The following is a 19,524-nucleotide window of genomic DNA, read 5'->3' on the forward strand; positions in this document are numbered from 1 at the left end:
AGATTTTATTTTATTTTATTTTATTTTATTATTTTATTTTATTTTATTTTATTATTTTATTTTATTTTATTTTATTTTATTTTATTTTATTTTATTTTATTATTTTATTATTTTATTTTATTTATTATTTTATTTTATTTTATTTTATTTTATTTTATTATTTTATTTTATTTTATTTTATTTTATTTTATTTTATTTTATTTTATTTTATTTTATTTTATTTTATTTTATTTCTCCCGTGGGGTCAGGGCGCGAAAGGATTGGGAAGGGAGCAGCCTACCTCTTAACGGCACAAAAAAGCCTTAGTCTTAGCCTGCGGTTAAGAAAACCAAATCTCGCACTTCCCAAACTTTTAGTGTCCACAAATTGCTGCCAAAGGGTGTCTGAGGAAAGCTGCTTTCTATTCAGAACGCATTCTTTGTATTGGTTCATTTCAGCAAAAGTTTAGCAGATTCAGGATTGTGTTTCTTTACACACCTGTAAGCTACACACCCTGACTGCTCTTTAGAAGGCCAGATCCTGAAGCTAAAACTCAAATACTTTGGCCACCTAATGAGAAGGAAGGACTCACTGGAGAAGAGCCTAATGCTGGGAAAGACCGAGGGCAATAGAAGAAGGGGACGACAGAGAATGAGGTGGATGGATGGAGTCACTGAAGCAGTAGGCGTGAGCTTAGATGGACTCCAGAAGATGGTAGAGGACAGGAGGCCTGGAGGAACATTGTCCATAGGGTCGCAATGGGTCGGACACGACTTCGCAACTAACAACAACAAAGCTATGTAAGCTCTCTTGTAAATATCCCAAAAGTTATCATTTGTTTTATTTTTTATACAAATTTTATTGATTTTCTGATATTACATTCACATATTTGAAAAGCAGCATGGTGGCTGGGTAGTAGTAATTCAATTACATAAAGATATCATTAATACAGATTTCAATTGCTACCATAAATATTTCCTCTCTTTTTCCCTTCATATATACTGTCTATTTGTAACTTAAAAGACAAGTTTTATTCTATCCATCACATAGAAAATAACTTTCCTACATATATCCACTGTTTTTAGTTTACACATAATCTAATTGTTTTAACAATTATACTTTGGAATAATTATAATTTGAATATTGGATTAAACTTTTTTTTTTTTGACGTGGTTTGTTGAATAAGCCACAAGCAGGACAAACCATGTTTTGTCATATTGCGGAGATCAATCCTTCCTCTTAAGATTGTCAAAATTAGTTATTTTACTAAGTCATAGTTTTACTCTGTTGTGATGAATGAATTTAGCCTTTGTAGCTTGTGACTGGTTTATGACTCATGTTTATGATTCAGGATGTAGTGTGAACCTAGCTAATACCTAGTATGTCCACAAAATATGATTAAAACAAAAGGTTAATGTGATGCATGAGCCTGGCTACTTTCAATTTCAGATCTCCTGGATACTTTTAGCAACCTTTGAAAATGAAGTTATGTCTATCTAGATACAATTATTTAAACTTTAGATTGTTTTCTGTCCGTGTGTAAGAGTGGAGCTGCTGAATTAATAAGAGAAATATAGTTATGTAGTCAACATTACTTTTTATTTGTGTATGGCTTGCTATACGTATTTAGGTAAGCCATAGTATGTTTAATCAGAATCGTTGTATAAAACACAAATAAGCATCATAAGCCATTGTTTGCATGTCACTATGGCTGGATTCACATTGCATGAAAAACACCCACATGTGATAGGTGAATGCTAATAACTATTGGGATCAAAGCATGGATTTGGAACACACTATCTGACAATTGAGTGTTGACCCAAACCATTTTTCAAACTGTTCTTTGGAATATTAACATGATGTACAGTAATACATTGTAACTGAATCATAAAATCTAATACAATTTCTCTAAGCAATTTTACAACAATTAGTATATAATATAGGCAACTCATATATTGCAAATGTATTTGCAGACTAATCAAACTGATCTAGATAAAGGTAAATTATCTAGACCCGTACCAATCGGGCTTCAGACCCGGGTACAGCACGGAGACGGCATTGGTCGCGCTGGTGAATGATCTCTGGAGGGCTCGGGACAGAGGATACTCCTCTGTTCTAGTCCTATTAGACCTCTCAGCGGCTTTCGATACCATCGACCATGGTATCTTGCTGCGGCGTCTCAGGGGATTGGGAGTGGGAGGCACGGTTTTTCAGTGGTTCTCCTCCTATCTCCTGGGACGCTCGCAGTCGGTGTTGGCAGGGGGGCAGAGGTCGACCGCGAGGCCTCTCGCTTGTGGAGTCCCTCAGGGGTCGGTCCTCTCGCCCCTTCTGTTTAACATCTACATGAAACCGCTGGGTGAGATCATTCGTGGTTTTGGAGTTGGGTATCATCAGTATGCTGATGATACCCAACTATTCATTTCGACCCCAAACCACCCCAGTGATGCCCTCGACGTGATGTCCCGGTGCCTGGAGGCGGTCCGGGTCTGGATGGGGAGGAACAGGCTTCGTCTCAACCCTGACAAGACGGAGTGGCTGTGCATACCGGCATCTCGGGACATTCAGGATATCCCACCCCTCATTATGGGGGGTGAGTCATTATCTCCTGTAGATAGGGCTCGCAACTTGGGAGTCCTCCTAGATTCACAACTCTCCTTAGAAGATCATATTGTAGCTGTGACTAGGGGGGCATTCGCCCAGGTTCGCCTGGTGCGCCAGTTGCGACCCTATCTAGACCAGGATGCCTTGCGCACGGTCACTCATGCGCTCGTGACCTCTCGTCTTGATTACTGCAACGCTCTCTACATGGGGCTACCCTTGAAGACCACTCGGAGGCTCCAACTGGTACAGAATGCAGCCGCGAGAGTTGTATTGGGAGTTTCCCGATACTCCCGTGTTACACCTTTGCTCCGCGAGCTGCATTGGTTGCCAGTTGTCTTCCGGGTGAGGTTCAAGGTGTTGGTAATGACCTACAAAGCCCTTCATGGCATGGGTCCAGAATACCTTGGGGTGCACCTGCAGCCGGCGTCAACTTCCCTCCGCCCAGTACGCTCCCACAGAGAGGGCCTCCTCAGGGTGCCGCCGGTCAAAGAATGCCGACTGGTGACCCCCAGGGGGAGAGCGTTCTCTGTGGGTGCACCGGATTTATGGAACCATCTTCCGGTTGAGCTCTGGATGGCGCCCGATCTCCGCTCCTTCCGGCGCGACCTTAAAACCCATCTTTTTAAACAAGCGGGCCTGGCCTGATGGGACGGGTTGGGATTTTTATTAATAACTTCAATTTTAAATTTGTATCATTTATGGGCATTGTTTAATCTTGTTTTAATAATGTTAATTTTAATTTTTGTATTTAACTTTTATGTATTGCCCTGTTCACCGCCCTGAGTCTCTTGAGAGAAGGGCGGTATATAAATTAAATTAAATAAATAAGTAAATAAATAAATAAATAAATGTGCTTAAATTATCCATTTGTATTGGTTCCTTTCAGCAAAAGTTTAGCAGATTCAGGATTGTGTTTCTTTACACACATGTAAGCTATGTAAGCTCTCTTGTAAATATCCCAAAAGTTATCATTTGTTTTATTTTTTATACAAATTTTATTGATTTTCTGTTATTACATTCACATATTTGAAAAGCAACATGGTGGCTGGGTAGTAGTAATTCAATTACATACAGATATCATTAGTACAGATTTCAAATTGCTACCATAAATATTTCCTCTCTTTTTCCCTTCATATATACTGTCTATTTGTAACTTAAAAGACAAGTTTTATTCTATCCATCACATAGAAAATAACTTTACTACATATATCCATTGTTTTTAGTTTACACATAATCTAATTGTTTTAACATACAATCTTTTAGACAATGACCTAATAGATTTTTCAATTTTAATTTCCACTAACATTTAGACTTAATGTTTGATATTTATCATTCCCAAGATTTTTAGTATACTCCCAATTCATCTAACACCATTCCTCACAAAATCTAATATTCAAAATACACATCCCGTTTACTTAACTTCTCACCCTCTATGTCAATGTTAAGGATACAATATGATATCCTTCCTTTTTGCTAATTTTCAGTTGTTTTTTTAAGTAGTAATCAAAATTTCTTTTTATTTCAATATTTAATACTTCCTCTCTTCCTCTTTATATCTGCTATCTCTTGCTTAAACTGATAATTTTCATTTTAACATTCCATATAGACCTATTTATTACTTTCAACAGTGTTTTTAGCTTATCTATATTATTCACCTTTACATGACCTTTATGCACAAATCAGTATTCAATTAGTATTTATACTGCTAAATTTTAATGACCAATTTTTTTTTCTTTATCTCAGTTCATAACAATGTCTTGTGTTCAACATACACATCTTATCTATTTAAGTACATTCTGTTTCAGATTTCAATACGATGGTCGAAACTCCATTTTTCTTGAATCTTATTCTAGCTTTTTTCCTTTGCCAAAACATCTTCCATGTCCTTGTTTTTGGGTCATCAAACCAATCTCCTTGTAATATCATGTATATTAATTGATATTGGCAAAACCATTGGATCGCCATTTTTTTTAGAGGACTTGTAGGTCTAGTGCAGGGGTCGGCAACCTCGGCTCTTTTATGACTCGTGGACTTCAACTCCCAGAATTCCTGAGCCAGCTATGCTGGCTCAGGAATTCTGGGAGTTGAAGTCCACGAGTCATAAAAGAGCCGAGGTTGCCGACCCCTGGTCTAGTGGATCGTCTCTTTATTTTTCCATATCGATGTAGTTGTTCTGAATTGTTTGTCTTCTCATCCAACTGTTCTTTTTCTAGATCCTCTAGTTCCTTCTGAGTTGTATAAGAAACCTTTTCCTTTTTCCAGGTTGTCAATGTCTTCTGGATTTTCAAATATCAATATTTGTTTAATAGTAGATTCTTCTGTCATGGTACTTGAATGTTTCATTTTTTTTCTATTGTATTTTGTATAGATGGTTCTTTAATTGTGGTCAGAGTTTGGGCTTTCATATCTGGGCTGTCTTCTTGTTCCTTCATATAGCCTCTTAGTATTTCATTGATTATGGTAAGAATTTGGATTAGTGTTTTTAACATAACAAGAGTTTGTTGATCTTCATCTATAAATAAATTTTGTTCCTGGTCTTCACGTTGGTATTTTAAACTAAAGGCTTTACACTTAGAAAATCCAAAACAAAGATTTTTTTTTTCTAGATAGGGAACACAAAGCCTTTCACAGCTGTTGTTTCAAAGTTCTCAAGGTTATGTATCTTATCTATTTCCCTGGGCAGTCAGCCAGGCCCCTTTTAAAGTTTCCCTTTGAGTCCCAAAGTTGTCTTAATCTTTTCAGTTTTTCTTTCTTTTTTTCATAAGAAAGAATCCAGATTTCCAACAGAAGTAGACAATGAACAATAGGAAAAAAAAATATTTCAATCCACATGGTTTGAGAAATAAAGTTCCAATTGGGATTCAGTTACTTTTTCAATGTTTAAAACGCCCCTGGCTATTTAGTCGCTGCTCTTTCTGGAGGGAGGGCTGAAATCCCCCTTCCCTGATCGCAGGGGGAAAATGCTTAGCAGCTTAAGGAGGTACAGAAAGTAATTAGGGTGTAAAAGAGGTAGATCTCATCCAGTCTCTTCCATGCTGCTTTAAGAGTTGCCTAGTGGAAAATGTGACTTCAGCTGTTCACAGCCTAGGGACGAGCCATAATGGCCGGTCCTTTCGTCCGCCGGTTTGGAGGGATCGCCAGGTCCAATGGGAGAGTTGTGGCTCTCCCATGATCCAGCGAGCACCCCTCCTTGCTGGTTGCCTCTTCAGGGTGACTTTTGGCCCTTTTCAGAGCCGCCCAATGATGCAATACTGGACGGGAGAGAGAGAGCAAGTCTCCCAGCCGTCCATAGCGACTGCGTGACAAACCGGAAGTCTATCATTTGTTTTTTTTTTTTTATTGAAAAGTTTTATAAAATACAATTTTCCTTTAAAAAAAACCCCCTTCCCCCTCCCTCCTCCCCTCCCTACCTCCCCCCTATCTCCCCCCCTCCCCCTCCCCCTCCTCCCTCCCCTACCTCCCCCCCTCCACTTCCCCTCCTCCCCCCTCCCCCCCCCCGACTTCCCAGAGCAAAATACAAGGTATATATCTAAAAGGCAATCATAAACAATCATATACTAACAATTATAAACTCTAAAATCCATCACTCTCTAGCTTGTATATAGTAAACCAATCCTTAATAATACTAAATATATATAAAAAACTAAAATAAAAGAAAACTAGCATCATTCCCATCTATGTTCTTCCACAATTCACTATTACCTTAACATATTCTCATTTGCACATTAATAAATAGTTCTTACACAAATTAACCCACATTAACCCACAAAACTTTCTTCCTCTTCCTCTGTAGTAAGTTGTCCATTAATTCCAAATTAAAAAAAAAAAATCTATTACCATACATAGCATCCCAAAACTTTTTTTTTTTAAAAAACACAACTACCACTTAACTATAAATATTTTGTGGAAGTTCCATAGATTTCTACTGGTCTTATTTTTTTTTCTTTTTTGAGCGTTTTAAGGCAGCACGCGTCACCCTCTGTTCTCTAAGATCATCCAAAAGAGTTGCAGCTTGAACTCCTCCTGTACCCTTCTCGTCTATCTGTGCATCTTCATCCTCTTGATGTTCTCCTTCTCCAGATCCCTCTGCAGCTTCCAGAAGTGTTGATGGGGTTACTTCCAAGACATTATTATAAAAATCATGCGCTTGCTTCACATTACTCAAACAGTATCTTTTGCCATCATACATGAAGCTCAACCCAACTGGGATCTCCCATCTGAACCTTATATCTCTTTGCTTGAGCTCTTGCACAAGAAATATAAAATCCTTCCTTCTCTTTAAAATCTTTGGAGGAATTTCTTTTAAAACCAAAACTTGTTGACCAGCAATCACAACTTTGGTATCGTAGGCAGCTTGTATAACTTCATCTCTAATTTCCCTTTTTACAAAATAAACCACCACATCTCTAGGCAACTTTCTCTGTTTAGCAATCCACGAATTCACACGGAACACTTTGTCCATACCTTGTTTTAATTCAGATGCTGGATGGTTCAATACTCCCTCAAAAGCCTCAGAAACCAGCTGCTTTAAATCTTCCTTAATATCCTCTTTTAGGCCTCTAATTCTCACAGCAAACTGCATCTGGTAAAATTGGGCCAAGCTCTGTTCACTGTCAATTTTGTCTTTTAAATCTTCAATTTCCAATACTTTTGCTTCTAATAAAGCATTCTTTTGAATCAAGTCTTGCACTTGATCATCCAGCACCTCCACACATTTAGCAACTTTTTGCACTGAGGACAAAATGTCTACCTTCATTTCTCTAAGTTTCTGTTCCATCCTTTCTTCCATTCTCTGCTCCAATTTCTCCAATTTCTCCTCCATCTGTAGAAATTTAACACCCATTGACTCCAAAATTAACTGGGTATGTTTTTCAAGATCCTTCGATGTCAATACATCAGGAGAATGCAACGCCTGCAGCAATGATTGTTGTTGCACCGGAGAATTTCCAGCACTCCGAAAAGTTCTAGGGGGAGGTTTAGCCGCCATCTTTTACTTACAATTGTGACGCACTTTCACTTTAAGTTTTAAACAAAGTCCATCAAGCTTGAGAGTAAAATAAAATCTTCTTCATCTCTTCATCTTTCCCTCTTGTACTGCTCTGCCTGCTCTTTCCCTTTCATAGTCTCTCCTTCAAGCAGGGATGGTCGCAGACGCCTGGCTCTGCTCCATAAAGTCCGGAGCAGAGACGCTGGTCAGCTGGGAGCAGCCCAGGCTACGGGGGAGTTCAATCCTTCGGCCGCCCAAGCTCCAAGCTCAGGCGGCCCCGGAGAACTCAACCCCCACCTGGGGGCTCACCCCCTCCTCTTCTCCCGAGGAGGGGGCTTCAGATTCGCCCGAACAGCTGATCGGCGCTGTTTCGGGCGAAAAAGCACCAGCTGAGCCGCGGGCAGCCCGGGAAGGCTCCCTCCGTCGCCGCGGAGCCACCGGAAGTCCGTCTATCATTTGTTTTTAATCTACATGTCAATAGTAGCCAATCACAATGTATTGTATGCATTGCACACCACAGTCTCCTGGATTGTATAGGTATGGGCAGGGCTTTTTTGTCATAGAACGCTCAGAACAGAGTTCTGGCACCTTTTTTGGATGGAACCTTGTAGGGTAGGCAAAGCGGGTTGTATGACGTAAGAGTTCCGGCACCTTTTTCTTTTACAAAAAAAGCACTAGGTATGGGGAAGGGTATCTTGGTTCTTGCTGGTACTGCATAGCCTTGTACATGTTTTGTCCAATATTCAGTTTAAAATTTCTGTAATTGTAAGGTTTTTAAAAACCATGTTTTATATAATATATATCTTAATAAACACGAGTATTATTTAGCGATAGGAAAGCAAGGCTGAGAGAGAATGAGTTTTCAGCCATGCAGAAAATTACAACTTTGGAAACTTACATGTACATCCATATTTTATTCAGTGGATTGAGGCCAGATACTCTACATTCTGTACACATTTCCTTTTGGTATTAAATGTACTCTTGTTCACAATACACTTGTACTAGATCACCAGAACATTATGTATTAAAGCAGATTCATATATAATGTAAATCAGCTTTTTATCTTGATATCTGTTACAGAAGGCTTGATCCAACAGCAATCCCACATTTTTGTACATCTCTGAGTGTATAATTATAAAGGTTGTGCAAAGTATTGAAATGTATGATAGTTGGGAGCACCTTTTCAAATAACTTAGGCTTAGGAGCTTTGCAAAAGATACAGCTGTCAATTTTGAAAATGAGCATGGCTACGGCCATCTTCCTTATTCATTTTCCGTTGACACATTGGAAGAAGGGAGGGGGGATTGCCAGGTGCTTTGCTAATCAAAATAATCTTTGTCCTGTGGGAACCAAGGTCATCGGCTGCACCCGAGACTGCAGGCTGGGCGTTTTGTGAAAAGCCTGCCAAGAAGATGTATTGGGGAAAGTAGTTGCTTGCAAAGCCTTAGGGGTGGGATTTCTTAACTTTGTATTGGAGAATTGTTAAGTGTGTCTTTAGACTTTGTTTCACTTTTGACGTGCCAATACTTTGTAACTAATAAACATGTTCTTTGATAAATTTCCAAGCGTTGGAGTTCTTTATTTGTCTCTGTCTGTTGGAACCATGACAGCAGCTGCTTTAAAGATTGAAAGAAAGGTGTTTTATTTGTACTCCTATGCATTGTAAACCTTAACTATCTCATCTGAATGTGTTTCACAGATTCAATAGTTATACAGTACTATGCACTCAGCTGACAGGCGTAATGATATACTGTTTAATGATATATTTATAGCAAGTGAGACAAAGCAAGTCTCTTTAAGCTGAAAAATGTGATTTCTCACATGATGCAAGTATGACTGTGGTAGGTCTACTCAAAAATTCTCCTCATACAGGAATGTTGGACTGTTATCTGGCTACTCCAAAGAGCTGCGGAATCATTTCAAATCAATTTCATGCTATACATTAAACATGAAGAAATCAATTATAATTGTGAATTCTTTCTTGAAGAATCTTCACTTTCCGAGCACCAAGATGGGAGAAGATGAAATAAAAGCTTTGTTATCAAAGGTAATAAGGATTTGTGCTACATGTTGGCCTTGTTTCAGCTTTTGTCCATGGAGATCTTGAGTCTTTGTTCGTGGCACATGGTGCTACTTTTCAGTTGTGTTTGTTTTTTAACTGGTAGATTATTTATTCTTTTTTGGCCTAAGAAGCAGGTGTAAGAAAGTGTGACAGTAATACTTCAGAGGTGTAAATTTTCTAATCTATCCTGCAGCAATGTACAATAAGAAATAATAATACTGTAAGCAAGTATATTTTACTAAATGTAAAATCCCACTTTTCCCAGATAAATATGCTGATTCACCTTAGCTATCTCACAAGTGTCCCTAAAAAATGATCAAGATAATTTTTTTTTGCTATGATTGCTTTAGTGACTTTTTAAATTAAAAATGGTTCTTTGCTGAATGAAATCAGACAGCCAGAGGAAATACAATACTAATCAAAGCTAAAATCAAATATGTACATAACTTTTTCAGTTAAACAATTTCAGGTGATTTTAAGATTTTTATCATCAATATTTTTTTCAGGATTTTCAAATATTTATCCTAAAGCAGCAATTCTGAATAATTCTGATTCATAAACCATGGCAATATTTACTATTACACCCAAATCATTATAGTTCAGGAAAAGCACATTAACCAGAATTAGTTCCCTTTGTTTTGTTTTGGTTTGGTTTTTGTTGTTCAAAATTAGATTGGAGTTAGGGATTATTGTCTTTTGACCTCCAGAAATAGAGCCAGGAGAATAAATATCTAAAATAGAGACTTTTCAGTTATAACCACTCCACTCTTCTCTCTCTTCACCATTTATGGGTAGATAATTACATGGGGACACCAAAAATAGAAGCCTTCCAAAGTATTTGCTATATTTATTTATTATTTATATTCTGTGATAATTTGATGACTTTTGCAGCTAATTTGGTATGAAAAAAACTATAGTAAATTTAAATTAAATGGAAAAATGCATCATAAAAATTAAATGAGACAAGACAATATAAATAAAATAGTAAAATAAAAAATGGTGGATTTCACTTAATTAGAATGTACTTCAGAACAATTTGATCTTTAACATCCTCCTGAAAGCTGTCAAGGAGAAGGGCCAATTTTATCTATGCCAGAAGGTTTTCCCAGAATACAGTACCTACCATGCGGCTGAGATGCAACACCCCGATTCCATACCTCTCAACGCCTTCCCCTCCCACTTCTCAGAAGTGGGAAGTGATGTCTTAAAACAATTTTATGTACAATAATATGTCACTGATAGTCATTTTTTCTCATTTCAAATCTTTGCATTTTGTTTATAAATGACAGCATGCTCTCCCTTTTCTTGAATTCTTTCTCACTGTTTCTTGATAATACTCACCTTTTTAATTCTTGCGTATTGCAATGGCCATTATGTATTTTATTCATCACATTCTACAACTGCCCATCTCCCTTACGGAGGAAGTCTGGGCAGTAGAGAATAAAATATTAACACATAACAACAATCTATATAAGTTTAAAAAGAGGCAAGGATGAAAACAATGTGAAAAATGAATTAAAAGGTGAAGGGGGGGGCTTTCTGGGTACTAACCGTCCCCACAGCTGCATCATCCTCTGTGCGCCCCAAGCAAGCCCTCAGAGCCATGTTTTCACACTTCTCTGGAAGGCCAGGAGGGTGGGGGTCCACCTCGATTCTGCGGAGAAGAAGCACAAGGCAGGGTCAACGGCAAAGAAGGCTCTCTTTCTGGACCCCACCAGTCAGAGTTCTTTGCCTAATGGGGTCTCCCTACCTAACCAGGTGGGACGGACTGATATAATGAGACAAAGACTGTTTACTCATTATAGAGAGATTCGGTTCTCTTTTCCATGGATTGCATGGAATCAGTCTGGCCTAGACTGCAGGGTTTTCAATTGGGTTTTAACGTTTTAACTTTTGGGCTTAAATTTAATTAATTGTTTTAATTTTATTTTAACTTTCGTATTGTATGGTTTTAATTGCCCTGTAAACCGCCCTGAGTCCTATGGGAATAGGGCGGTATATAAGTCAAATAAATAAATAAATAAATAAATAAATAAATAAATAAATAAATAAATAAATAAATAAGAAAGAGAAAGAAAGAAAGAAAGAAAGAAAGAAAGAAAGAAAGAAAGAAAGAAAGAAAGAAAGAAAGAAAGCATTCCTATCAAACTGTAGTTAATCTCATCAGGCCAAGAATCTTTCACATTCTACAAGTGGTCACTCTTGATTAACAAATTAGCATTGCCGGTACCTTCAAACACTGATGTATTTAGGCTCCTCTCTCTGTCGGATAATAGGTTGACATCCATAAAGATATATGCCCATTTTTTAATATGCAAAATGCCAGAAAATTCTTTTTTATGTAAACGATTTCAGAAAACATGGCTGAGGGACGTATTACAAGTACCTTATTAAAATTGTTATATTCTTTCCCAGATTTTTTTTTCTTAAGGTTGTACCATATTCCATCTAGAGTCCTTAGAGCAGGGAGCGTACAAATGTGCATAAATAAGTAACACTGGAAATCAGAAATCCATATACACATAAGGCCTATAGTTTTCCCATTCCTCTCCTGTGGAACAATAGGGCACAAGTGGAAAAAAACCCCATTGTCTTCAGTATACAGGTAGTCCTCAACCTACAATCACAATTGAGCCCAAATTTTCTGCAGGGCTCAGACATTTGTTAAGTGAGTGTTGCCTCATTTTATGACCTTTCTTGCCACACTTGTTAAGTGAATCACTGTGGTTGTTAAGTGAATCTGGCTTCCCCATTGACTTTGCTTCTCAGAAGATCTCAAAAGGCGATCCACATGACCCTGAGACATTGCAGCGGTCATAAATATGAGACAGTTGCTAAGTGTCTGAATTACAATCACATGACCCAGGGGATGCTGCAACAGTCATAAGTGTGAAAAATGCTTTTTTCAGTACTGTTGTAACTTTGAAGAGCCACTAAATGAAGTGTTGTAAGTTGAGGACTACCTGTATGTTGAATTATAAGACTAGCTACACTCAGCTTTGGCCACATTAGTTAGGGTTAAAGCCACACTCAAGTCAGTGGATGGCCATAGGTTCCTCATCCATGCCATAGATTCCAGATTTATTGAGCGGTATAAATCCTCTAAGGGACTTGGTGGCTTAGTGGGATAGGACGCTGAGCTTGTCGATCAGATGGTCGGCAGTTTGGCGGGTCGAATCCTGAGTGTCGCGTAACAGAGTGAACGCCTGTTACTCGTCCCAGCTTCTGCCAACCTAGCAGTTCGAAAGCACATAAAAATGCAAGTAGAAAAATAGGGACCACTACGGTGGGAAGGTAACAGCGTTCCGTGCGCCTTTGGCATCCAGTCATGCCGGCCACATGACCACGGAGATGTCCTTGGACAAGTGCTGGCTCTTCGGCTTTGAAATGGAGATGAGCACCGGCCCCTAGAGTCGGAAACGACTAGCACGCATGTGCGGGTGAACCTTTACCTTTACCTTTATAAATCCTCATGAGGTCCTAAACATCTTGCATGCTATAATCTAGGGGCATAGGGGAATGAATCTTGTTGGGTTTTTTTAATAGTCTTGTTGGGGTTTTTTAATAGTCATATCGTAAAAATGTTAAATTTTAAAAACTGACACAAAAATGTTTATTTCAGAGTTTTTCAGTTATACATCGCCTTTCAAATACTATAGGAAAAATGCATGTTCTACCTTATTTTGTTTCCTATTTCTGATATAAAATTTCCATTCTCTGATTCTCTTTTATATTGATTAGAATGATCACAAGTATTATTCATATAATGCACAAGGTACTCCTATGAGCCTCGACGGACAAGAAAGTGGTTATTCTTGGAACCAGAAAAGACAATGGCACTTCCTTCATCAGTCTTCCCATCTTCCTCTGGATTCATTTAGCCATTGCGCTAAATGCTTGACCTTTGTTTGGAACACAGTTTTCTCCATTATAGGATTATTTATTTTGGCCATAGGAATTTGGGGGCTTTCAGAGAAGGAATCTCTGGAAAGTGAACGAGTAATATATCTGGGCAGCGACCCAATGCTTTTTTTTGTATTAGTAGGGCTAGTAGCTACGTCTATATCCCTTTTGGGCTGTACTGGAGCCCTCTTTGAAAGCATCTTTCTTCTGAAGCTTTTCACTGGAGGAATAATAACTTTTGTGATTTTGGAAGTTTTGAGTGGAATTGTTGTCTTTTCTCTGAGACAACACATCAAGGCTTCCTTGCAAAATTTTCTTACGGTGGCAATGTTACAGTACCAGGACGACCTAGATCTCCAGTTCATTATGGATGAAATTCAAGCAGGCCTCCAGTGCTGTGGAGTAAAGTCTTATCTGGACTGGAAAGCAAATTTGTGAGTATAATTTTTGGCCTATTCTATCAGTTTCCAGGAAAGATAGGCGTGTCAAAGGAGTAGAGTATAACTTTAATCCTTGGAGAATGTGGCAGTCTAGAAATATGATTGGATGGATGGATGATGGAGACAGATAGATAGATAGATAGATAGATAGATAGATAGATAGATAGATAGATAGATAGATGATAGATAGATAGATAGATAGATAGATGATAGATTTGTAGCTCTGAGATCCGGAAAATTTAACATTTTCCATTTTAACATTGTTCAGTGTAATGTCACTGGAATTTTGCTGCCAGGGGATTGTCTTGCACCAAAGAAAGCTTTGTATAATTAATGTGAGTGAATGGATGGTTCTGTTTGCTGTTTGATTTCAGGAATGCTTCTATATATTTCCATCTAGAAACAATGCAAGGCATTTTATTGTTTTTAGTTAGAAATATAAAGGAGCATTCCTGTAGAATTATAATAAACAGTACTGCACATTATGGTGAAAAGTCAGTGTTATGTCATGGGTTCTGGTGAGCAGGAATGAAGACACAAGGCTGAGTACACAGAAGTCATTCTTTATTTCTTTGATGGAACTGTACTTGGGCTTGGGCTGCTCCCAGCCCCAATATATAGCCAAGCCCTATGGTAGCAGCCAATAAGATTGAACCCGTGCTTGCTGCCTGAGGCTGACCAATTGCAGGCCCGGAGACGGCCTGTCTGGGTTTCAGTCAGTATCTCCCACAACAGTCTTAGTCTCCAACAATAGGCATGGTAGTTCCCCACATGTGCTGAATTATGTTGTGCATCCTCTCTGATGATGCCCACAAGAACTGGAATCCTATACAATTTTGGTAGGTTTGCAGGTTAGTCACCTCATTCTTAGTTTGGTTAGATTGAGACAGGAATCTCTTTTTTGCCCCTTCATATAAAATACCAGCTCATATAAAAGCACTAGCTAACAAATTGTTAATTGCCTTCCAGTTAAATGTGCTATGAACAATCTTTGTTTTCATTATACATAAAGGTATGCCCATGTATCTCTCCTGTTGCCTTGCTTGACATTCTTTCTTACTGAGGTGCTTAAAATAATCCTGATAAAGAACAGTGTGATAATAATGACTGGCTCTTTTGTTTCAGCAGTGTTGACTTCATTTTTTCTTGGAGTAGAATGGTTCGTCAAGCTTTCCTAGGATTTTTGCGTTTAGTTGTCTATGGAGATTCTCAGTCATCCAGGTCATAGTTGTCCCAAAGATGCTTTTTCACTAGGCAACTGGATTTGCTTGTTTTTCCTTTGAACACGTTTCATTTCTCATCCAAGAAGCTTCTTCAGCTCTGACTGGATGGTGGGGAATGGGAAGATTTATACTCCTGGCAGACAGCCGGTCATCTGCATTCTTTTAGAGAGTTGTTGAGGCCACTTGGAGGTTTATCTGTGTCCTCAAGGTCACCTGAGTGGTGGAAATGGGTGTGGAGCCTTCTTGGAACTGTTGAAAGGACTGTTGTAGAGTGGAGATAGAAGATATCATATCCCTCCCACTCCGTTGAGACAGGGCTGTTCAGTTTCGATATAGATGTCCTCTTTGACCCTTCTTTCAAACCAGTGGTCCTCTCTATCCAAAATGTGGACTTTTCTGTCTTCAGAAGAATGGCCTTTGTTAAATGCAGATGAACTGCTAAATCTTGTCCTGATGGGTTTGTTCTCCTATGTTGTGTCATGTGTTTATGGAGTGGTTGTTTTGTTTCCCCAATATACATTTTTTAATGTTTTGGATCAGTTTTTTGGATGCCATACGGGCTGTTTAAATATTAGTATCTTTGTTTACTGTGGAGTCACTGTGATATGTTTTCATCTTTAGTTGTTAGATACGCTAGATAATTCCTAATCCATTTGATTAATTTATTATCTCCGCTTACAGTAATTGTAGAAATAAGCAGTTTTCATTGTGAAGCAGCTTTACATAAGATCTGTGAACACATTCTTGGCCCAGTCATCTTTAATAATATCAGGTGCCTATTCATCACAGGAGGGTGGAGATCAAATTCAGTCTACTTCACTATCTCAAAAACTCAAGTTGTGTTATCAGAACTGGCTCTTGTCAGTTTGGAAACCAAATATAAGTAGATATCGCAAGGAACATTATCAAAAAAAAATTGAACAATCTTTGTTTAAAGACTTCCTTGGTTAATACAATTTTTTTATAATTAGGACTTTTGACCCAAGCTGATTCCTTAGGAGAAATTACAGTTGTACTTATTGTTTCTTGAGTAACTGCAGCAGGCTTGAGTCCTAGCAAGCAGTCTAACAGCTGATTTTATGAACTATCCATTAGATGAAGAGGAAAAAAGGTAAACCGAGATATTTATTTATTTATTTATTTATTTATTTATTTATTTATTTTATTATATTTATATACCGCCCTTTCCCGAAGGACTCAGGGCGGTTTACAGGGTGATTAAAACAAAAAATACAAAAGTTAAAAACAGATTAAAAAAATTATATCCGTCCCTGAACAAATAAAACCCCAGTTAAAATTAAAATTAAAATTCTCAGCCTGGTCCAGAGAGCTCAAAGAGCCAGGTCTTCAGGATGGAAGATAGATATGGATAGAATCCTGCATGATTTGTGCTAGAGCCTCTGAATTCCAGTAGCAATGTGTGTGTGTGTGTGTGTGTGTGTGTGTGTTCTTGTTGTTGCATATATAGATCTTGATCCAATGAATTCACAGATAAGATTGGCCATGGGATCTGGCTTACATTGGGAGGATGAAGTAGACACTTCATTGGGAGATGTGCCTTGTGATGAACTTAAAAATGAAACCTTTCTTCCTTTTTTCAACTTACAGGTATTTTAACTGCTCTTCTCCAGGTGTGCAAGCCTGCAGTGTTCCTGCATCATGCTGTTTGAATCCACTGGAAAATGGTACCATCCTGAATTCTCAGTGTGCCTTTGGCACCCTGGGCATGGAGGAATTTGCAGTTCAAAGCACCATCTATCTTGGAGGGTGTGTTCCGCAGTTAAGCAGATGGCTCAATAGTCACGCAGGAACAATAGGCTTCTCTGCTCTAGTTCTGATTGTGATCGAAGTAAGTAGCTTGTTTCTGGCCATTAGGCTCCTGGCAGGCATTGCTTCTGCTCGGGCTCAGCATTATCATGGAAGGAAGGGCATGCATTAGCTTTCCTATTGCGAGAGATGGACGCTTTTCATCCTCTTTTTAGGAATGTAAATCTAAGGTATTATATAATTCCTTTTATGCTAGTTAATTAAACCCAGGATAAAATGGATTGGGGGGGGGAAACAAAAGCTGCTTTTCACATGTATTTATCTCGCTCGTTCTCCTAGTTCTCTCCCTTGCCTGTTCATTCCTGCCACCTCTTCACTCTGCACACTCACCTGCTATACTTGTAAACATGGTCAGAAAAAGAGGAATAATGTAGCAGAAGACCTTTACACCCAGGCCACTCCCCTATAAGTCTAGCAACTAATTATTCACAGTCATTTCTCAAAGCCAGCCGTTTCTGATTTTGACATGGAACCACTTCCAATTCAAGTACAGGTTCCCAAAATAAGAAGCAGCAAAGACACTTTCTCCTTTCTGACTCTTTCTCTCACTTTTGTGAAGTGAAAGTGCAGCAATTCAGAGTTGCATATTGTAGCAGATCACCACTGAGAAGATACGGAGGGGCCAAATGCAAAGGGCACGAATGTCAGTACTTTTGCCATATGCTCACTTACAGAAAAAAAGAGTAAGAAGAGACCTTGGAGGTCATCTAGTCCAACCCCCTGCTCAAGCAGGAGCCCCTGTGCCATTCTGGACAAATGGCTGCCCAATCTCGTCTTAAAACCTCCAGCGTGGGAGCACCCACAACTTAGGGAGGCAAGACTTTCCACTGATTGTTCTCACTGTTTGGAAATTTCTCCTTATCTCTAGTTTGGCTCTCTCCTTGATAAGTTTCCATCAGTAGCATCTTGTTCTGCTTTCAGGTGCTTTGGAGAATAAGTTGAGCCTCTCTTCTTTTTTTGGCAGCCCATCAAATTTTGGAAGACTGCTATCATGCCACCCCTGGTCTTTCTGCTCATTAGATTAGACATATTTAGTTCCTGCAACCGTTCATCATATGTTTTAGCTTCCATCTCCCTAATCATCTTTGTTGCTCTTCTCTGCACTCATTCCAGAGTCTCAACATCTTTTTTTTTCATATCGTGATGACCAAAATTGGGTGCAGTATTCCAAGTGTGATCTTACCAAAGATGAGCTTCACAAAGACACTTATTTTGCCTTAATATAATATTTTACTCATATGCTTCATTCAGTCCTGGCTGTAAATATTTTTGTTTCTTCGTTAATTTTATATATAATGCTTTCCTTCTTAAATATATTCTGTGTCATATTTTAATGTCTATAATCAATTGCTTTTGGCCCACAGAATTAAATGCATCAATTGTTACATAGCAACAGTACAGACATCCCTTCTAAAACCTAATGGCTTTATGTGTAGTGGAGAAATTGAGGCTGGAATCCTGTATTCATTTATCTAGAAGTAAACACTATTGAATTCATTGAAAGTATGTCCCTTCCACTGAAGAGTAACTAGAGTTTCATTTAAATAAATATCCAAATTGTCCAAAACACTTTCTTATGATTATTCTTAGTTTTTCATTTGAGAGTTTCCTCTCCAATATATATAGGAGCAGCACATTAAAATTTTCAATATTTTTATTTTCTGTAATTGTAAATCTGTAATTATTCAGATTTCTTTTAAATCTTAAAGGTTCACCACTGCAGTCCATCTCCTGGACCTTCAGTTACTGGCGTCTTATCTTAGCAAGGAATATTACAGTAGTTTTTAGTAAGGTCAACTTCTGCTTGATGTTTTTATAATCCAAGGGACACATTAGAACAGGGGTGTCAAACTGCCACCCCACAGGCCGGATGCATCATGCCAAAACCCCACCCCCACCCCATTGCCAGCCCTGGAGAAAAAGTCACGATATGTCGCGACACGTTGCATGATGTTGTGAGTTTGACACCCCTGGATTAGAAGGAAAGAGGACTGGTTGGTTTAGTGGTTAAGACACCAAGCTAGAAATTAGGAAACTCTGAGTTCTAGTCCCATTTTAGGCATGAAAGCCAACTGGGTGATTTTGGATCAGTCACTTTTAACCCATTATGTCAGGCTCAGGCAACAAACAGTCAGCTCCTGTTGCAACCAATGGACACTCAGATGATCTAGAACAGTGGTCCTCAACCTCGGCCACTTTAAGACTTGTGGACGTCAACTCCCAGAATTCCTCAGCCAGCTTTGCCTTGACTACTTTAAGCCAGCAAAGCTGTCTGAGGAATTCTGGGAGTTGAAGTCCATAAGTCTTAAAGTAGCCAAGCTTGAGGACCCCTGATCTAGAATAAAAGGGGGTGGGGGGACCCTGCACATGTGGGGGGAAAACCACGAGGATTATAAAAAAAGATTAGAAGAAAATGATGGACTTGCAAAATTTGGGACTTACTGCGTATAAAATGAAGTCATTTCTCTGGTTCATTATGACTTTTTTTGCAAATGTTTAATT

At 38.6% G+C, this 19,524-nt stretch overlaps 1 protein-coding gene across 1 annotated transcript; it reads left to right on the forward strand.

Annotated features, from left to right (window-relative positions):
- Positions 1-9,170: 9,170 nt before the first annotated feature.
- On the forward strand, positions 9,171-17,134 carry TSPAN10 (tetraspanin 10; the record flags this gene model as incomplete). The annotated part of the gene is made up of 4 exons (XM_083353405.1): positions 9,171-9,229; positions 9,440-9,614; positions 13,371-13,966; positions 16,804-17,134. 4 exons carry the CDS (start codon positions 9,171-9,173, stop codon positions 17,132-17,134), a joined length of 1,161 nt encoding a protein of 386 aa, XP_083209531.1.
- Positions 17,135-19,524: the final 2,390 nt, after the last annotated feature.

This window comes from Vipera ursinii (assembly GCF_947247035.1).
Source record: "Vipera ursinii genome assembly, chromosome: 2".
Taxonomy (NCBI): domain Eukaryota; kingdom Metazoa; phylum Chordata; class Lepidosauria; order Squamata; family Viperidae; genus Vipera; species Vipera ursinii.